Source organism: Haliotis asinina, chromosome 3, assembly GCF_037392515.1.
Source record: "Haliotis asinina isolate JCU_RB_2024 chromosome 3, JCU_Hal_asi_v2, whole genome shotgun sequence".
In the NCBI taxonomy this organism is placed as follows: domain Eukaryota; kingdom Metazoa; phylum Mollusca; class Gastropoda; order Lepetellida; family Haliotidae; genus Haliotis; species Haliotis asinina.
The window spans coordinates 54,673,452-54,687,457 of NC_090282.1; the positions used below are offsets into that span (position 1 = coordinate 54,673,452).

Consider the following 14,006-nt stretch of genomic DNA (forward strand, 5'->3'; position numbering starts at 1 on the left):
AACATTGTCCATCACACATGTCACCTATTTTCGCTATATCATGATCTACCAGCAAAGGTCCATACATATTTTTAACTTTAAAGTAAATAATAAGATGGCAACTTCATAGACAGTTACCTGGTTCTGAAGTTCACTTACTTGTGTCACTTTAAGGGGGCATGTCCACTGTTGACATCTATGTTTTATCTAGCACTGAACGTTCGCGGTAGCAGCACTTGTCAGACATGACCTAATTACCACTGCGTGTTAATTACTACGCTATTTATATTCATGCAGGATTTTACTACTGGTGTTTTATCCTTCACAGTTATTGTACAGGCTTATGTATTTAGTGTATCTAACTGGTATTTTATTCTATGTCTGGAATCATTGCGCATTGTGGGTGATAGCAACAATGTTTGTCAGGGACTCCTGCTCCCTGGCTATTTATAGAAAGTAAGTCTGACTTGTGACCCATGTAAACAATGACCTATGACACTAGTTAATGGCGATTTTCTGATAACTTCCTTGTTCAGAAGTGTTTTTAAGTGTTTTCCATGATGGGTACTGATGTAAATTACGCTTGATTGCTGTGAATAATGAATTTGATCAATTTGACATTTCTCAGGTTTCCGTCACCTGTCAACATTTAGGTTAGGTTGAGTGATGGTTTATAAACTGAATGTCCGTTTTAATATCTAAGCCACATAATCATTATCTGGTATTTTTCTGAATTTTGTGATAGAAATGCATTGTTTTAAGACAGAGAGGACAACATATAATCTGTATTTCCCACATTTGTACCTCAAACATGACAGTCATTCCATGTTTTGACATTTATTGCCGCCAATCATTCATGGCACAGTTTGACATTCTGCTGTCTGTTTTCTCTGTTTGCTTTTACCAAATATCTTAGCAATCTTGTTAGTGTCCGAATTAAGGACACATAGGACAACATAAATTCCTGGAAACAGGGCACATCTACGTTACATTGACAACTTGTATTGACGTAGCATGCATTTGATGTCTGTCAAAATGTCCTCCTAGTCGCTTGGTCTAACTATATCCTTGCCCTTATTCTTGTTATATCAAATGTCACCACAAAACACAGATGTCCATCATGTTCAATCTTTTTGGACACTTTTTATCACATGAGGACAACACCAATTGATAAAGGAAACTGAATATTTTGTACATTTCACCTGTCATTTGAACTGACCATCAACCAAGATGGCGGCCGCTGACGCTACGTTGACAGAAAGATATTGTCCATTTAATTATAACAAATTGTCTTGATGTCCTAATTATTTCTACTGTGTCCTAATCAATTTCGGACAAACAGGACAACAACAGGACAATTAGTAATCACTTACTTGTATTAGAAACAATAGCCGATTCTTAATATTTATGCATGTGACCTTTGACCGATTCCAAAACGAGGTTATACCCGCAACGATGGCTGCTGACCATTGTTGTGTACCTGTGTACATCCGTTGCACGAAACGACGGTTCACTGTCATTTCACACGTTTCCAAAGCCCGAAGCTCTTCGAAAGAGGTGGAAAGTTGCTATTCGACGAGACGAAGGACCCTTCTTTACGGTAGGCTATAATTTTCATTCAGAATTTTCTGAATTAAATCTCGAGTTATTTGAGGCGCCAAATTCAAACTGCAATCAATCTATCGGAGCTGCAGCTGTCAAGCAGCGCATACAACAGAAAAATAATATTTATTCCTTAACAACATGTCATGGTGCCTAAACGATAAATTAAGTTAATTAACAACACATGGTAACGATTGCTCAGTGTGGTGCTGTAATTGAAAAAGTTCAAAAAGTGGCAGATAGACCGCAAGAACAATGATTATATACTCAAAGAAGCAAGTGTGTTGCGTGCGCGAGGTTACAACTATTTATTGTAACCATTCGGAAAAAAGACTTGCTTCTTTTTATAGCTTTGATAAATTTTTATAATGGCAATGGGCTTATTTTAAATTCACTTGTATTTAGATAACAAGGAAGAGTGTTGTATGCTCGAAGCATTTCCGGCCCGAGGACTACAAGTACACACCAGTAAGGAGGACCCTCAAGCAAGGATCTGTGCCATCCATATTTCCTTGGAACTTGGAAAATATGAAGTTGAGGAAAGCACCAGCCATCCGTCATCCACTTATGCCGAAAAATCCAAATTCATCAGAAAGGTCGGTTTAAAGTTAGAAACATGTTTGTAGATAAGAAAGCATTCTTATTTTAAGCTCTACTTCAGTTCAAATGCTCTTCAAACCAAAGTCTGTTTTTTGGAGTAGCATTGTTTAATTTTAAAGCATTAAATCTGATTAGTATCTGCAACACCTCATTGATAATCATAATCATTGATTCCTTTGAAAGAAACATTAATTGGACGTCTGTGTTTCATGATATTCAGAAATGAGCAAACACATTAACATGCACACACACATTTCTTGATTTCCACTGTATGTAAAATTCTTTATGTTTCCAGTCCTACAAGCTCCCTGTTAGACTGTGACCCCCATGAAGAAGAGGAGGACAGTTTGTCAGCTCAGACCCAGACAGATGTCAGCCTGCCAGATACACAGCTTCTTCTAAAAAGAATTCTGGACCTGGAGAAGGAGAAAGATTTGTTAAAACAACAGCTCACCATTGAGAGATTTGGATTAGAAAGATTCGCTGGAAATGATGATCTCATCCAGTACTACACATCATTTCGTTCTTATAAATTGTTCAGACAGTTTTTTGAATTTGTAAAGCCAAGTGCCTCCAATATGTGCAGTATGTATTACGCATGTGCAAATGCCATTTCTCTTGCAGGTAGGCCAAGAAACATGGCCCTTATTGATGAAATGTTCATGTTTTTTGTACGTCTGAGGCTTGGCTTACCAGAGCAGGATCTTGCTGTTCGTTTTAATTGCCACATTTCGACTGTTAGTCGAAAAATTATCACCTGGTCAAATCTTCTGTATTTTGTTCTAGGATCAATTCCTATCTGGCCCTCCAGAGTGACAGTAGACAGATACATGCCTCCTGAGTTTCAGATAACATACCCATCTACTAGAGTCATTTTAGACTGTACGGAGCTCAGGATCCAAATTCCCTCAGCTTTGGTGTTAAATTCCATGTTTTATTCCCATTACAAAAGCTCCTGCACTCTGAAAGGCTTGATTGGCATTGCTCCAAATGGTGCTATTACCTTTGTATCTAATCTATACACAGGTGTCATGTCAGATGTTGAAATAACAAAATTGTCTGGCATTCTAGATTTGCTGGAGCCAGGGGACAGTGTTATGACTGACAAAGGTTTTACTATTGCCAGTATACTGAGTGAGAGAGGTGTTGGTCTTAACATTCCTCCATTTCTGTATTCCTCTGGGCAGTTCACACCTAGTGAAGTAGAGGAGACCCAGTCCATTGCATCACTTAGGATTCATGTGGAAAGATTGATCAGAAGAGTTAAAGAGAATCACCTGTTTGATTCTACAATATCTCTTGCAGAGCTGGGCAGCATCAATCAGCTGTGGACTGTAGCTTGCATTACTTCAAGTTTTCAAGGACCATTGATAAAAAAGAAATGAATAAAAACTGATTGAGTGTTCATGTTCATTAATAGAAATGTGCAATTTATTTTTATGAGATAAAAAAATATACATCATATTTACATTAATGCTATAAGAGAGTATTTATGTACAGTGTTAGTTTTCATCAGTCTGTAATAGATTCAGTGCACATAATGAAACTATAGTGACAGCGGAAATTTGTACTTACAGATGATATGCTGTGGTTTTACATATCTTTTTTCAAACCTTAAAAATATGTCATAATTACATTTCGTTGAATCAGTGCTGCAGTAATTTAAGAAAACTTTTTTGACAAATGGTGAAATATGTAATATTCATAAAATGTAAAATTTCTGAATATACAGATCTATTAAATTTTATAGGCTTATAGGTGTCAGTATATTGTAATGGAAACAGAAGATGGTAAAAGTAAGGATTGCAATGGATACTCTAAGTGCTGAATATGACATGTATCACAACTATTTGGTAACAAATTATTATTCATGAATGCAATAATTTAGTTAAGCTGGGCTCTAGAAAACTTTTCGGTGTGTGTGTGTAATTACCCCTCATGCTGCAAGTGGAAGTGTACTGAGACGTTTGAAAGAGTATTGGTATATTTTTGAGTCACCAAGCCGGAGAAATAGTTTGTTATTTATAATATTAAACAACTTTTCATCTTAAACTTCATTAAACTTCATTTATGTTTGACATAGAAAGGTATTTATGTGCATACATGATACGCTTGAAATCTTATATTATGTCGTATGTCATTGAGTTTTAGGCGTACATTACGCCTGTACGCTCCTTATCTGTAGCCCTGATTAAGTGATTAATGAATAATACGGAACCCCAATACTAACTGTTGTAGTAATAACCAGTGATCTGACATAATCCACAGTACTAAGTGCAACAATTGCAAACCAACATAACTTGCACTTCTGCAAGGCTAGTACATATTACATTTTTGCATATTTCACTTTGAAAATAGACATAAGGGCTCAAGTAAAACATGCTCCATTAAAACAAATGTAAATCATTCATATTTGGTACTGGGGACTGAATAATGAACTGAATTCATGAAAGGCTATGGTTCAATTTGCCGAATATGCGAATGTATCATAACAGCTTCAGTACAAATGCACAAAATTATTTCCTGGAACTGTGATTATCTCCCCTTAGCCCATACCATACTATTGTAAGGTTTTGTTTCAAAAAGGATAAATTACAATATCAAAATGAAAAGGTAATATGTCTTATGTATATGTGACATGCTTACCTCACAATTAAACAATGAAAGAGGTTTACCTTTATTGTATTTTTCTGAATGCATTAAACATGATCTAATTTCATCTGTCTTGATGTTGAGAATAATGCTGATTATATAGGTAATTAAAATAGACAGAGAAATGACTGGTAACAGAGTGATACAGACCCTAAGAGAGAATGTAATCAAAGTAGAATTTATCTGCCTTGTCTTTCACACTTTGCCAACTCTCAGGACAAAAGTCGATTCTCTCAAGATGGTGTTGCCTTTCAGACCATACAAACAAATCACACCACTTCAAACCAGTCACTGCCAGCTGCATCTGGATCTGATGATAGTAGTTTGATGTTATCTTAAGAGCAAGCTGGCCATTGTCTTTCCGGCTGAGGTAGGGCAGATCATGGAGGTCCTTGTTCCGCAGGTCTGGACACTTCACCTCCAGTAGGCCAAAAGGAGGGTTGGACCTGGGGTCTAGCACCTTTCGGTCTGGAGAAGCAGCCATCCATGCTGCTCTGGGACTTATCACAATCCCACAGGGATATATATTCACATTGCCCTCCTTTACCTGAAACATCAACACACTATTTTTAAATACCACTATACGTGTACACCTCATTATTATGTATGTTGATATTAGCCTCCTTATCTGAAATATTAACATACAATTTGAAGTACATGTACACATGCACATTACTTTAGTTGATCCATTAACACATATGAGTTAATCAGTTGGAAATGTTTACCTTCCCATATGTCTCTACTGCAACAGGTTCATTAGCAACACCCTCTCTCATTGCCTCTGTGAGGACGGTCCTTGAAGAAGATCTCAGCCTCTCTGCAAACTTCTCAGGTTCTGAAATATTACACACATTGGGGATTTGGGTCAAAACTTTTCTGTTAATGAAACTAAAGACAGAAAACCTGATGTAAGTAAGGTTTTTCTGTGTTTACCTTTCCTACGCTTTGAAATTTCTCCAACTTTGGAAGCTGTGACCCTGTGATGTCTGAGACGCACCCACTTCTTGTCCTGTGCCTGTAGTCTGGTGGCTCTCTCTATCTCCACAGCATCCTCCTGACTGACACTGAGGGAGTCTAGCAGGGTTGTCTGGCTGGCTGTCAGCACATTGCTGTAGTTGTTGTCCCCAATCTGCCCAACACTAAGGGGTAAGTCAGGATAAAATCCATCTACAATGTTTATCAGACAATTCCCAGATAACTTCTGTTGATGGCTGATGGTACTGCCCTTAAGAAACAGTCCAAAATTGGTTCTTACAAGAGGTGGTTCAGGCTCATCAGTCTGTGGAACTGTTGTTAATAATGACAAATCAGGATAATTTAACTTGAGAGATGACAAAAACGGTTCCAACGGTGCAAGGGCAGACCTAATGGGGTTGTAGAGGGTTGATTTCACAGGCCGGTCCTCTCCATCATTCTTGTAACCAGACACCTTTATCTCTGGTACAGACATACCGGCAATTTTATCCAGCCGAGGGATGTGCCATGTCTGTGGCATGGAGGTCTTGGCAACATCCCGTGGGATGGACTTCAATCCTCGCTGCTTATAGTGGGCCATCAGGTATAAAACACCTGTGGAAGAAAAAACATATTTTCAAACAATAGGAATGACAGAATCAGATCCTGAGTTAAAAATACCCAGACATATATTAATATTATACATGGAACACGAAAGGAAACAGGAGGACCTGATTTCCGTGGAAAATTGCCATCCCTGATAGAAATAGGCTCATGACATACCTGTCACATGACCACAGCACTGGCTCTGACCTATAGCACAGTTGCAGCTGGCACTGACCACTCTGACCACTGGACTGATCTCTAAGGTGACCTGCATTTAATAGTACATGTACTTTTATGAAATGAATCAACTAGGCTATCACAATTAATAAGCACAAGTGAGACATTTAACAAAATATGCATTCTCTCACTCACACACACACACACACACACACACACACACACACACACACACACACACACACACACACACACACACACACACACACACACACACACACATTGTTTCCAGACAATATCATGTACCCAACTTACAGTTACTTTATGTGGCGATTCATTTTTCTTCATGGAACGGTGACAGCCAGCTGTTATTACACAAGATGTGTCATCACATGTTGCTGCAAGAAAACGATTACAAGTGAAAAAAGATACAAGACAAGAAAATAGAAATTACTTGGAATAATTTTATATGAATTTAACGTAATATGATCTGAGAATTACGACCTTGATTATTGACATGCTTGAATGTAGGTCACAGTAACATGTAAACATTGTAAATGTCATTAATCTAACTAAAAGAAGTCCCAAAAGAGCTTCTGCGTTGCACATCATAATAATTAACGTGTGTTCCGTATTTATACGATAACATGTTATGTGAAAATAAAAACATCTTCAGTCATAAATCGGCAATGACATAATGACATTGACAGCCAGTGCGATAGTTACCATTTACAGATGGAAATTGATGAATGAAACTTACTTCGCAAATTGAAAATGAAACCTTCACTGTAATATTTGAAGCCTTTGTTCAGTTGGGAAGTACCGGCACTTCTGCTGTTCATCTGAATATAAGTCTCCACGAAGGAAAAAGTGAGAGACGGTACAGCTGTCAGATCGCTTCCAGATTTCGTCGCCATCACGATTCGCAGATTTCGCGGGTATAACCTCGTTTTGATATCGGTCAAAGGTCACATGCATAAAAATTAAGAATGGTCTATACTGCCTATGCAGTGCTTTGTGTATGAAAGCCATCAAACCTGTGTTCTGATTGGCTGAGAAAGGTCACATGACTCCTGATGATGCCTATAAATACGATCATCGGTCTAGGGCCAAACACAACTACAATTACTCACAAGTGACTACTATTACTATTGGCCAACTCATTCACTTGGTCCTCATCCATTCATCCACTCATTACTGGTTCAAAGGTTAAGATTCCGATTGTAGAAGTCATTTGAACTGACCTTCACCTGGCATCCCTACCAACTTGCATTTATTATCCTGACTATCACTAGGTATATATTTTTAAGTCAAATTTGCAATCACTTGGTAACATTATATATACAGTATCATTTCTGCAAGATACAATTTGAGTCGAAATACAATGTAGCATAATAACCATTATTTTCCTTGGGGACTGAGCCTTGTCATTAAGCCAATCTATAGGCAAACTAGAGTCTGATCAGAACTGAGGATTTTATTGGCATCATTAATTTTATCACATGGTTACCAAACGTTGCATTGGCATTGTTGCCGTTATAACAAAAAAGTAAACAGAAAGTTTGCATGCATCATTGCAAACTCTCCTACTCTGCTTCATCGTCTCCTTGTGTTATTTGTTTTCAAACGTGCACCCCAAGGGTGTTACAATATAATTCAACACGACCTTGTCTTCAGTTTTTTTTTTATAAAAAAGCTCGTTCAATTCATTTCAGACGAGTATACAAAGAAAGGGAGTGCACGACTCCATGTTGTAGTTGGTTACGCATTGTTAACAAAGAGTCATCCTTTTTCAAACGACCAATTATGACATTAAACTGACATTTGCCCTGAAGTCAGAAAGCATGAAACAAGAAGACAAAGTCTTATGTCTACTAGTCATGATTACAATGTTTTGGTGTGCCCATGGCTCAGTGGAAGGAGTGTATTGTAAGGTTTCACAGTTCTGCTCGGGAAAAGAACACTACCAACAAATTCAGTCGAGCTCGAACTTGTTGCCATGGAAACGCAAGATATTTTGTTCAGAAATACAGACCCACCAAATGGCACCAGTGAAGAAATAGTGAGCGGTTTTTAAAGTTCTGCTCCTTAAAAGAGCATAACTAATTTCAGTCAAAGTCAAACTTGTTGCCATGGAAACACAAAAAACTAAATAAATAGAATCCACACACTGGTGTAACCCCCAAAAGGCACATCTAGGGAGCATGGTCAACGAAGTACGAAGTTTGATAACGCTAAAGTGTGGGAGATCTGCTCGGCACAGATGGCATCCTCAATCACACAGTCGAAGTCATGTTTCGATGGAAACCGCAAAAAATAAATTCACATCTGGATCTAATGCCAAAATGCACACCTATTGATCATGCATGATAAATGTACCAAGGTTGATGAAGCGATCATGTGCAGCTTGGAAGATCAGCTCTTGATAAGATGATATCCTCATTCATCATCAGTCATAGTCAAACCCTAAGTATGTTTCCGTGGAAACTGGAAAAAGAAATCAAATTCATATCTGGGGATTATGCTTGACATGTGTACCAAGTTAAGCTATCATGGATAGTTTTGAAGATCTGCTTCGAACAAAGTTTGATGAACGCACGGACGTAATTTCGTCGTTGCGGGGGATAATAAACATATAATAGTGAACAAAACACTGATCATAATAGAACAAACTGAACATCTAGACATTTTGTTCCTCTATTCGCACTTCTCCCTCGAAACAAGTAACTGTCAAAATGTTAATGATAATTTCTTAAACAATTTATTTCGGATATAAAATCAGGGAAAAAATAACACTCACGGCGTGTCTGATGTTTTGATTATAAGCGTTTCGGTGAGTACTGCATGTTTATTAGTTTTCAAGGTGTACCTTTAGAATACAGCGCCACAAAATTTAAAAACAAGTCATTATACTCTTTCACGAAATTGTAGGTTTGGTTAACCTAACCCTTATGTCCTCTTGAGTTGTGCTGCTGCATTGTAAAGGTGCTCCGGTTTCGAGTTTGCAATATTCATCGGTCTGCTTTTGAGCCATGTACATGTATTTTCAGACAATGAGAACTGAGATGTCACTCGGAACTCGGAACAAACAAACAAACATAAACACCTACGAAAAGACTTTGCAATGTCTTTAATTCATTTATTGTTATGCTTGCTATTGATCATTTTATAAGCTTTACACACATTAAATTATTTTGTTCTTTGATTTATCAAGAGTCGTGTCTTTTTGTAATAGTAAAGGGAAGCAACCCTTGCTGAAACGCGGGTCTTCATTCAGATGTCTGAATGATTCGCAATCCGGACGAATTTGCTGAAAAACACAACCATCCGGATTAACGAGGCTTCACTGTATACATTTACGCACAAAGATTCTTGGTTATCATAGTTCGCAAACCATTGTCTAGGTAACTTACACCAGTATTTAACTATCACAAAAGCCAATCATAAACGCAAAGACAGCGAAATGATCAGGAAGAAAAATAGGTTTAATTTCAAAACGAGCAACCTCATGTCGAACTTTAACACAACACAGCAAACGAAACTTCACAACATAGTGGTCTGAGAAGTAGCTGGCAAGGATAATAAAATGTAGTCACCGAGAAATTATAATCTTACACAAATATACGTTATAACTGATCGCTCAGTTGTAATTCAATATTTTTCAAAAACTTCCTAACTTGTGCACAGTGCAAAGCATTTAAACTACATTTCTTGTAGTGTTCTGGAAATGAAACCAAGTCTTTGGCGAAGAACATCTTTCTGGTTCTTCAGTGTTTCCTCCAGTCTAATTGCATCTGAAATTAGCTGATCAAGCTGAGATACACAAAACGTCTCATAGTTTTCACTGTCCTCCAACATTTCGGCAAACTGCATAGTAACCATCCTTGCATCTGCAGATAACTCTTTGATGAGTTCAGAAACTTTATCATGCTTTGTCAGTTTGTCAACTCCACTGTGAGATTCAGAAGTCTTGTCGTAATCGTCCACGGGAGCGTTTGTACGCTCCGATGAAATCACCGTTTCACCTTCTTCGCGCCTCTTACTATTTTCTCCACCGATTTCAACAAAATCGGCCTTCTGTCTATCTCCGCCTTCAGCAGGTATGTCCTGACTATTGTTTATAAGCTTTTCAAACCCAAAAGGCTTTGAGGGGAGCCCATATCGTATAGACGATTTAGGTATGTCTGGTGTTGTCGGATGGACGAATCCTTCTTCATCCACCTTTCGCTTTCGTGTTGAGTTATTGTCTGTTTGATTTACCTCGTCATCCAAAAATGACAACCCGTTTCCAGAAATTTCATCGTCTCCAGATGGCAAGTTGAAGTTGTTCTGATTTTCATTTTCAAAATGGAACATTTTTAGACGTCGCGGTGCAGGCAGACGACAGGAAGTTGTGGTTCGTAATGAGAGTTACTTCCCCTCGGCAAGTAAGCTAAAACTAACTCCAAAATATAGAGTTCACAAATACATATGAGAAGTCGCATGTACATCACGCCAAGATTAACACATTCTCAGCATCATGAATCCATTCAAATGGTTAGAGCAGGAATAAGTGAGCAATAGGTGGCAGCACATTCCCAATGCCATGGCAACATGATATCTACATTGGTCAGATGTTATCAAAACACGAATGACATCACTGTCCACCCATGTTCTGGGTGTCTCCGAATAACTGTGCAAAGACAGGACAGATGGATTTGAGTGACTCTTCTCCAAAACTGATTCCAGATGGCAGTATGACAGTGACCATGTTCCAGACCATTCCAGGATGGCACCGTGTCCATCTCAACACTGTCAGGAATCATTTATATCAGTTTTGGATTTTGACCACAATGCCCTGTTATACGACCCATTCTGACACGTCATCGAGACAACAGCACACTTACAAAGTGTCTGCATCATTTTGTCTTTGCTGTTTTGCATTCCAATTCTGAATGCATTTTCTGTGTACACAGTTAGTTTATGTGGCTAGTTTTCAAGGGTTTCAAGATGAAATAGTTCAGAAACCTGTGTGTGTCATCGACAGCAAAAACCTGGCAAATCATACCAAAATGTGCATCTAAATACTATTTAAACTAAAGGTGAAACCTAAAATAAAGTCGCAAGAGACTGAGAACATGTAATCATTTAATGTAATACTGGTCAACATATTGCTGGAACCTTCTCTTGCTCATTTTCAGGATTGCTGCAGTCACAGGAATTTGTTCATCAACCAGAAGTTTGTGTCTCTCCTGTAATGTATTGTTCCCGAAACCTAGTACCAGGGCATTATTCATAATGTCTGATGATTTTAATTTACAGACATTCAAGAGGAAGTCCAAATTTTGTTTCAATTTTGGTACATTGATGGTGAGGAGGCGTCTGTACTGTCGGAGCATATAGTTTAAACCTTCAGTGGTACACTCAAGACGTTTTACAATATACTCGGCCTTATCATTGCAGTTAGCCTCCCGAAGGATCTCTCGATCCACCAAAAGGCTGTTAAGGCATTTTTGGAAGTCACCACTGTCTGACTGAAGTAGTGTCATGAAAGCTTTGGGGTAGTCAGGGTAGAACACTCCTTCCCTTTTCAAAATTGTCAACTGTTCTTCTAAAGTTTTATGAGAATTAATGAGAACATAAAGACGTTCCAGTATTGCTTCACTTGGCACTCCATAATTTTTCAAGATTTGAATATTCTTCTTTAATGTGAGGAGCCTTGATTTTCTGAACCAGCCCCGGTCCTTGAGGGCTGCTGCCGCTTCTTCAGGTGAACACACTAACAATTTGCTTAACAAAGTTTCATGATCTTTCAACTCCAGTTCAGCATCTTTATCAACCTGCAGTCTAGTCATGCGTGCCTTGAACTTTGATGATGACAAGGTGACAAGACTCAGCTTTGGTTGCATTCCTGATCTCTGCATTGACTCCATGCGCTTTCCAAGTGTGGAAACGCTGCATCTGAATACTGTTGGGTAAGTGAACATTTCTTTTGCTGTTATGCCATAGGATGAAAGAAGCAAAGAACAAGACTGAAACTTGTTCCTGCTCATGGAGAAAACTTGAAAATTTGACTTCAAGAAATCTTCCATTACCTTCTGAGGTAGGTAAAAATGTTTTGACAAGAAGGAGGCCCTGTACTCCAGTTCAGACTGATTAACTGACTCTGAATCACTCTGAGAGGATTCAACCGTACACTTTGGTAACAACCTAGACGTCTGTCTCAATAGCCTTGGCTGGATAGTTAGGAAACTGTTGAGGGCTAGACATCTAAATCTCAGTGAATAGCTTATTTGTCTTGAAATGACTTCCATGGTTGCAGAGTCAGGACCCTTGGGCGACTCTCTGCATGTCTATTGTCCTCTTGCTGATGGATGACAGTCAACCTGCAAAAGTAATCAATTTACGCACCTTATGAATATATTCAGGTCTGCAGTTAGGCATCAGTCGGTTTGGTCTCTTATCGCCTACATCTCCATTCGCCTACATTTCCAATCACCAACAAAACCAAAGCTGACTAATTAAAAGGAAAAAATGCAACCCTATTCTTATAATGAAACTGCCTGACCAGGGCTGTAGCGATCTTGATAATAAATAAATTTACATGATTTGTAGTATATTTTTCAATCTCACTTTTGATCTGGTGAAAGTTTGGTTTAATTTCTTTTCTGCTCATAATGTAAATATTCTTATTTACTATTTGGCAGATGTTTTACCCTTAAAACCAAATAATATATTTTCTGATTTAAATTCAATTTGTTCTTCGCCCAATATCCCGAACCATGAGGACAATTCATCCCACACTCCCTTTACAAAACTCAACTACTCAAACAGTAGAGGCCACACAAACTCTCATGCCTGTTTGCAAAATATGCATAATGGTGATTCTCTAATTACAATCTTGTGTAAATAAGAATTAGTTGTTAAAATATTCTAAGTAATCTTGTATTGGAAATACTAAAATTTTTACACTCTGTCTACATCTACTGGGCGTTAAATGTAAATATCTCAATCATTCTGGTGAAATAGTCTTCCAAATATTTCTTACCTTTAAGACTGTAAATATCTTTTAATATTAGTAAATGAATAAAGTCATTTTACACCTCAGTATACCTCTTTTCCTTCATTCAAATAGGAGAGTCCAGTTTCAAATGATAGGGCCGACACTCGTTTATCACTGCATAATCTGTGGTCAACAGGCCATGAATGGTTGGTTGCCCCAATTTAGCCATTGTTGGCAATGGGGGACAACTCCCTGTCTACTTTGAAATCCAAGATGGAAATCAGCATTTGAGGCTGTCATGAGATGAGTGCCTTTGCTACATTTCATATGTATCAACCTTTTCATAGTCTAACTGTATGAGTATGTTTAATCTTATCGTTACCAAACGGTAAGTATTTCTAAAGCATGATTTGCATATTTATTTTGTTATATGCTCTTCAAAATACATTGGGGA

At 38.0% G+C, this 14,006-nt stretch overlaps 3 protein-coding genes and 1 pseudogene across 3 annotated transcripts; 1 reads left to right on the top strand and 3 right to left on the bottom strand.

Annotated features, from left to right (window-relative positions):
• Positions 1-1,433: 1,433 nt before the first annotated feature.
• Positions 1,434-3,573, top strand: LOC137276905 (uncharacterized). The gene is made up of 3 exons (XM_067808553.1): positions 1,434-1,579; positions 1,987-2,177; positions 2,477-3,573. The coding sequence occupies exons 2-3, from the start codon at positions 2,110-2,112 to the stop codon at positions 3,564-3,566; spliced, it is 1,158 nt and encodes a 385-aa protein (XP_067664654.1). The 5' UTR covers positions 1,434-1,579; positions 1,987-2,109; the 3' UTR covers positions 3,567-3,573.
• Positions 3,574-4,712: 1,139 nt separating this feature from the next.
• On the bottom strand, positions 4,713-7,544 carry LOC137278918 (uncharacterized; annotated as a pseudogene).
• A 2,728-nt stretch (positions 7,545-10,272) lies between these two features.
• Positions 10,273-10,926, bottom strand: LOC137278184 (uncharacterized). The gene has a single exon (XM_067810379.1). The coding sequence runs from the start codon at positions 10,924-10,926 to the stop codon at positions 10,273-10,275; it is 654 nt and encodes a 217-aa protein (XP_067666480.1).
• Positions 10,927-10,978: 52 nt separating this feature from the next.
• Positions 10,979-12,926, bottom strand: LOC137278182 (transcription termination factor, mitochondrial-like). The gene has a single exon (XM_067810375.1). The coding sequence runs from the start codon at positions 12,861-12,863 to the stop codon at positions 11,694-11,696; it is 1,170 nt and encodes a 389-aa protein (XP_067666476.1). The 5' UTR covers positions 12,864-12,926; the 3' UTR covers positions 10,979-11,693.
• Between the last annotated feature and the right edge of the window lie 1,080 nt (positions 12,927-14,006).

What these genes read in the sequence shown, in the direction of transcription:
- LOC137276905 (XM_067808553.1), top strand. Translation starts at nt 2,110, where the DNA reads ATGAAGTTGAGGAAAGCACCAGCCATCCGTCATCCACTTATGCCGAAA. An exon ending in AATCCAAATTCATCAGAAAG is followed by an intron (nt 2,178 to 2,476) that starts GTCGGTTTAAAG and finishes TTATGTTTCCAG; the next exon opens with TCCTACAAGCTCCCTGTTAG.
- LOC137278184 (XM_067810379.1), bottom strand. Translation starts at nt 10,926, where the DNA reads ATGTTCCATTTTGAAAATGAAAATCAGAACAACTTCAACTTGCCATCT.
- LOC137278182 (XM_067810375.1), bottom strand. Translation starts at nt 12,863, where the DNA reads ATGGAAGTCATTTCAAGACAAATAAGCTATTCACTGAGATTTAGATGT.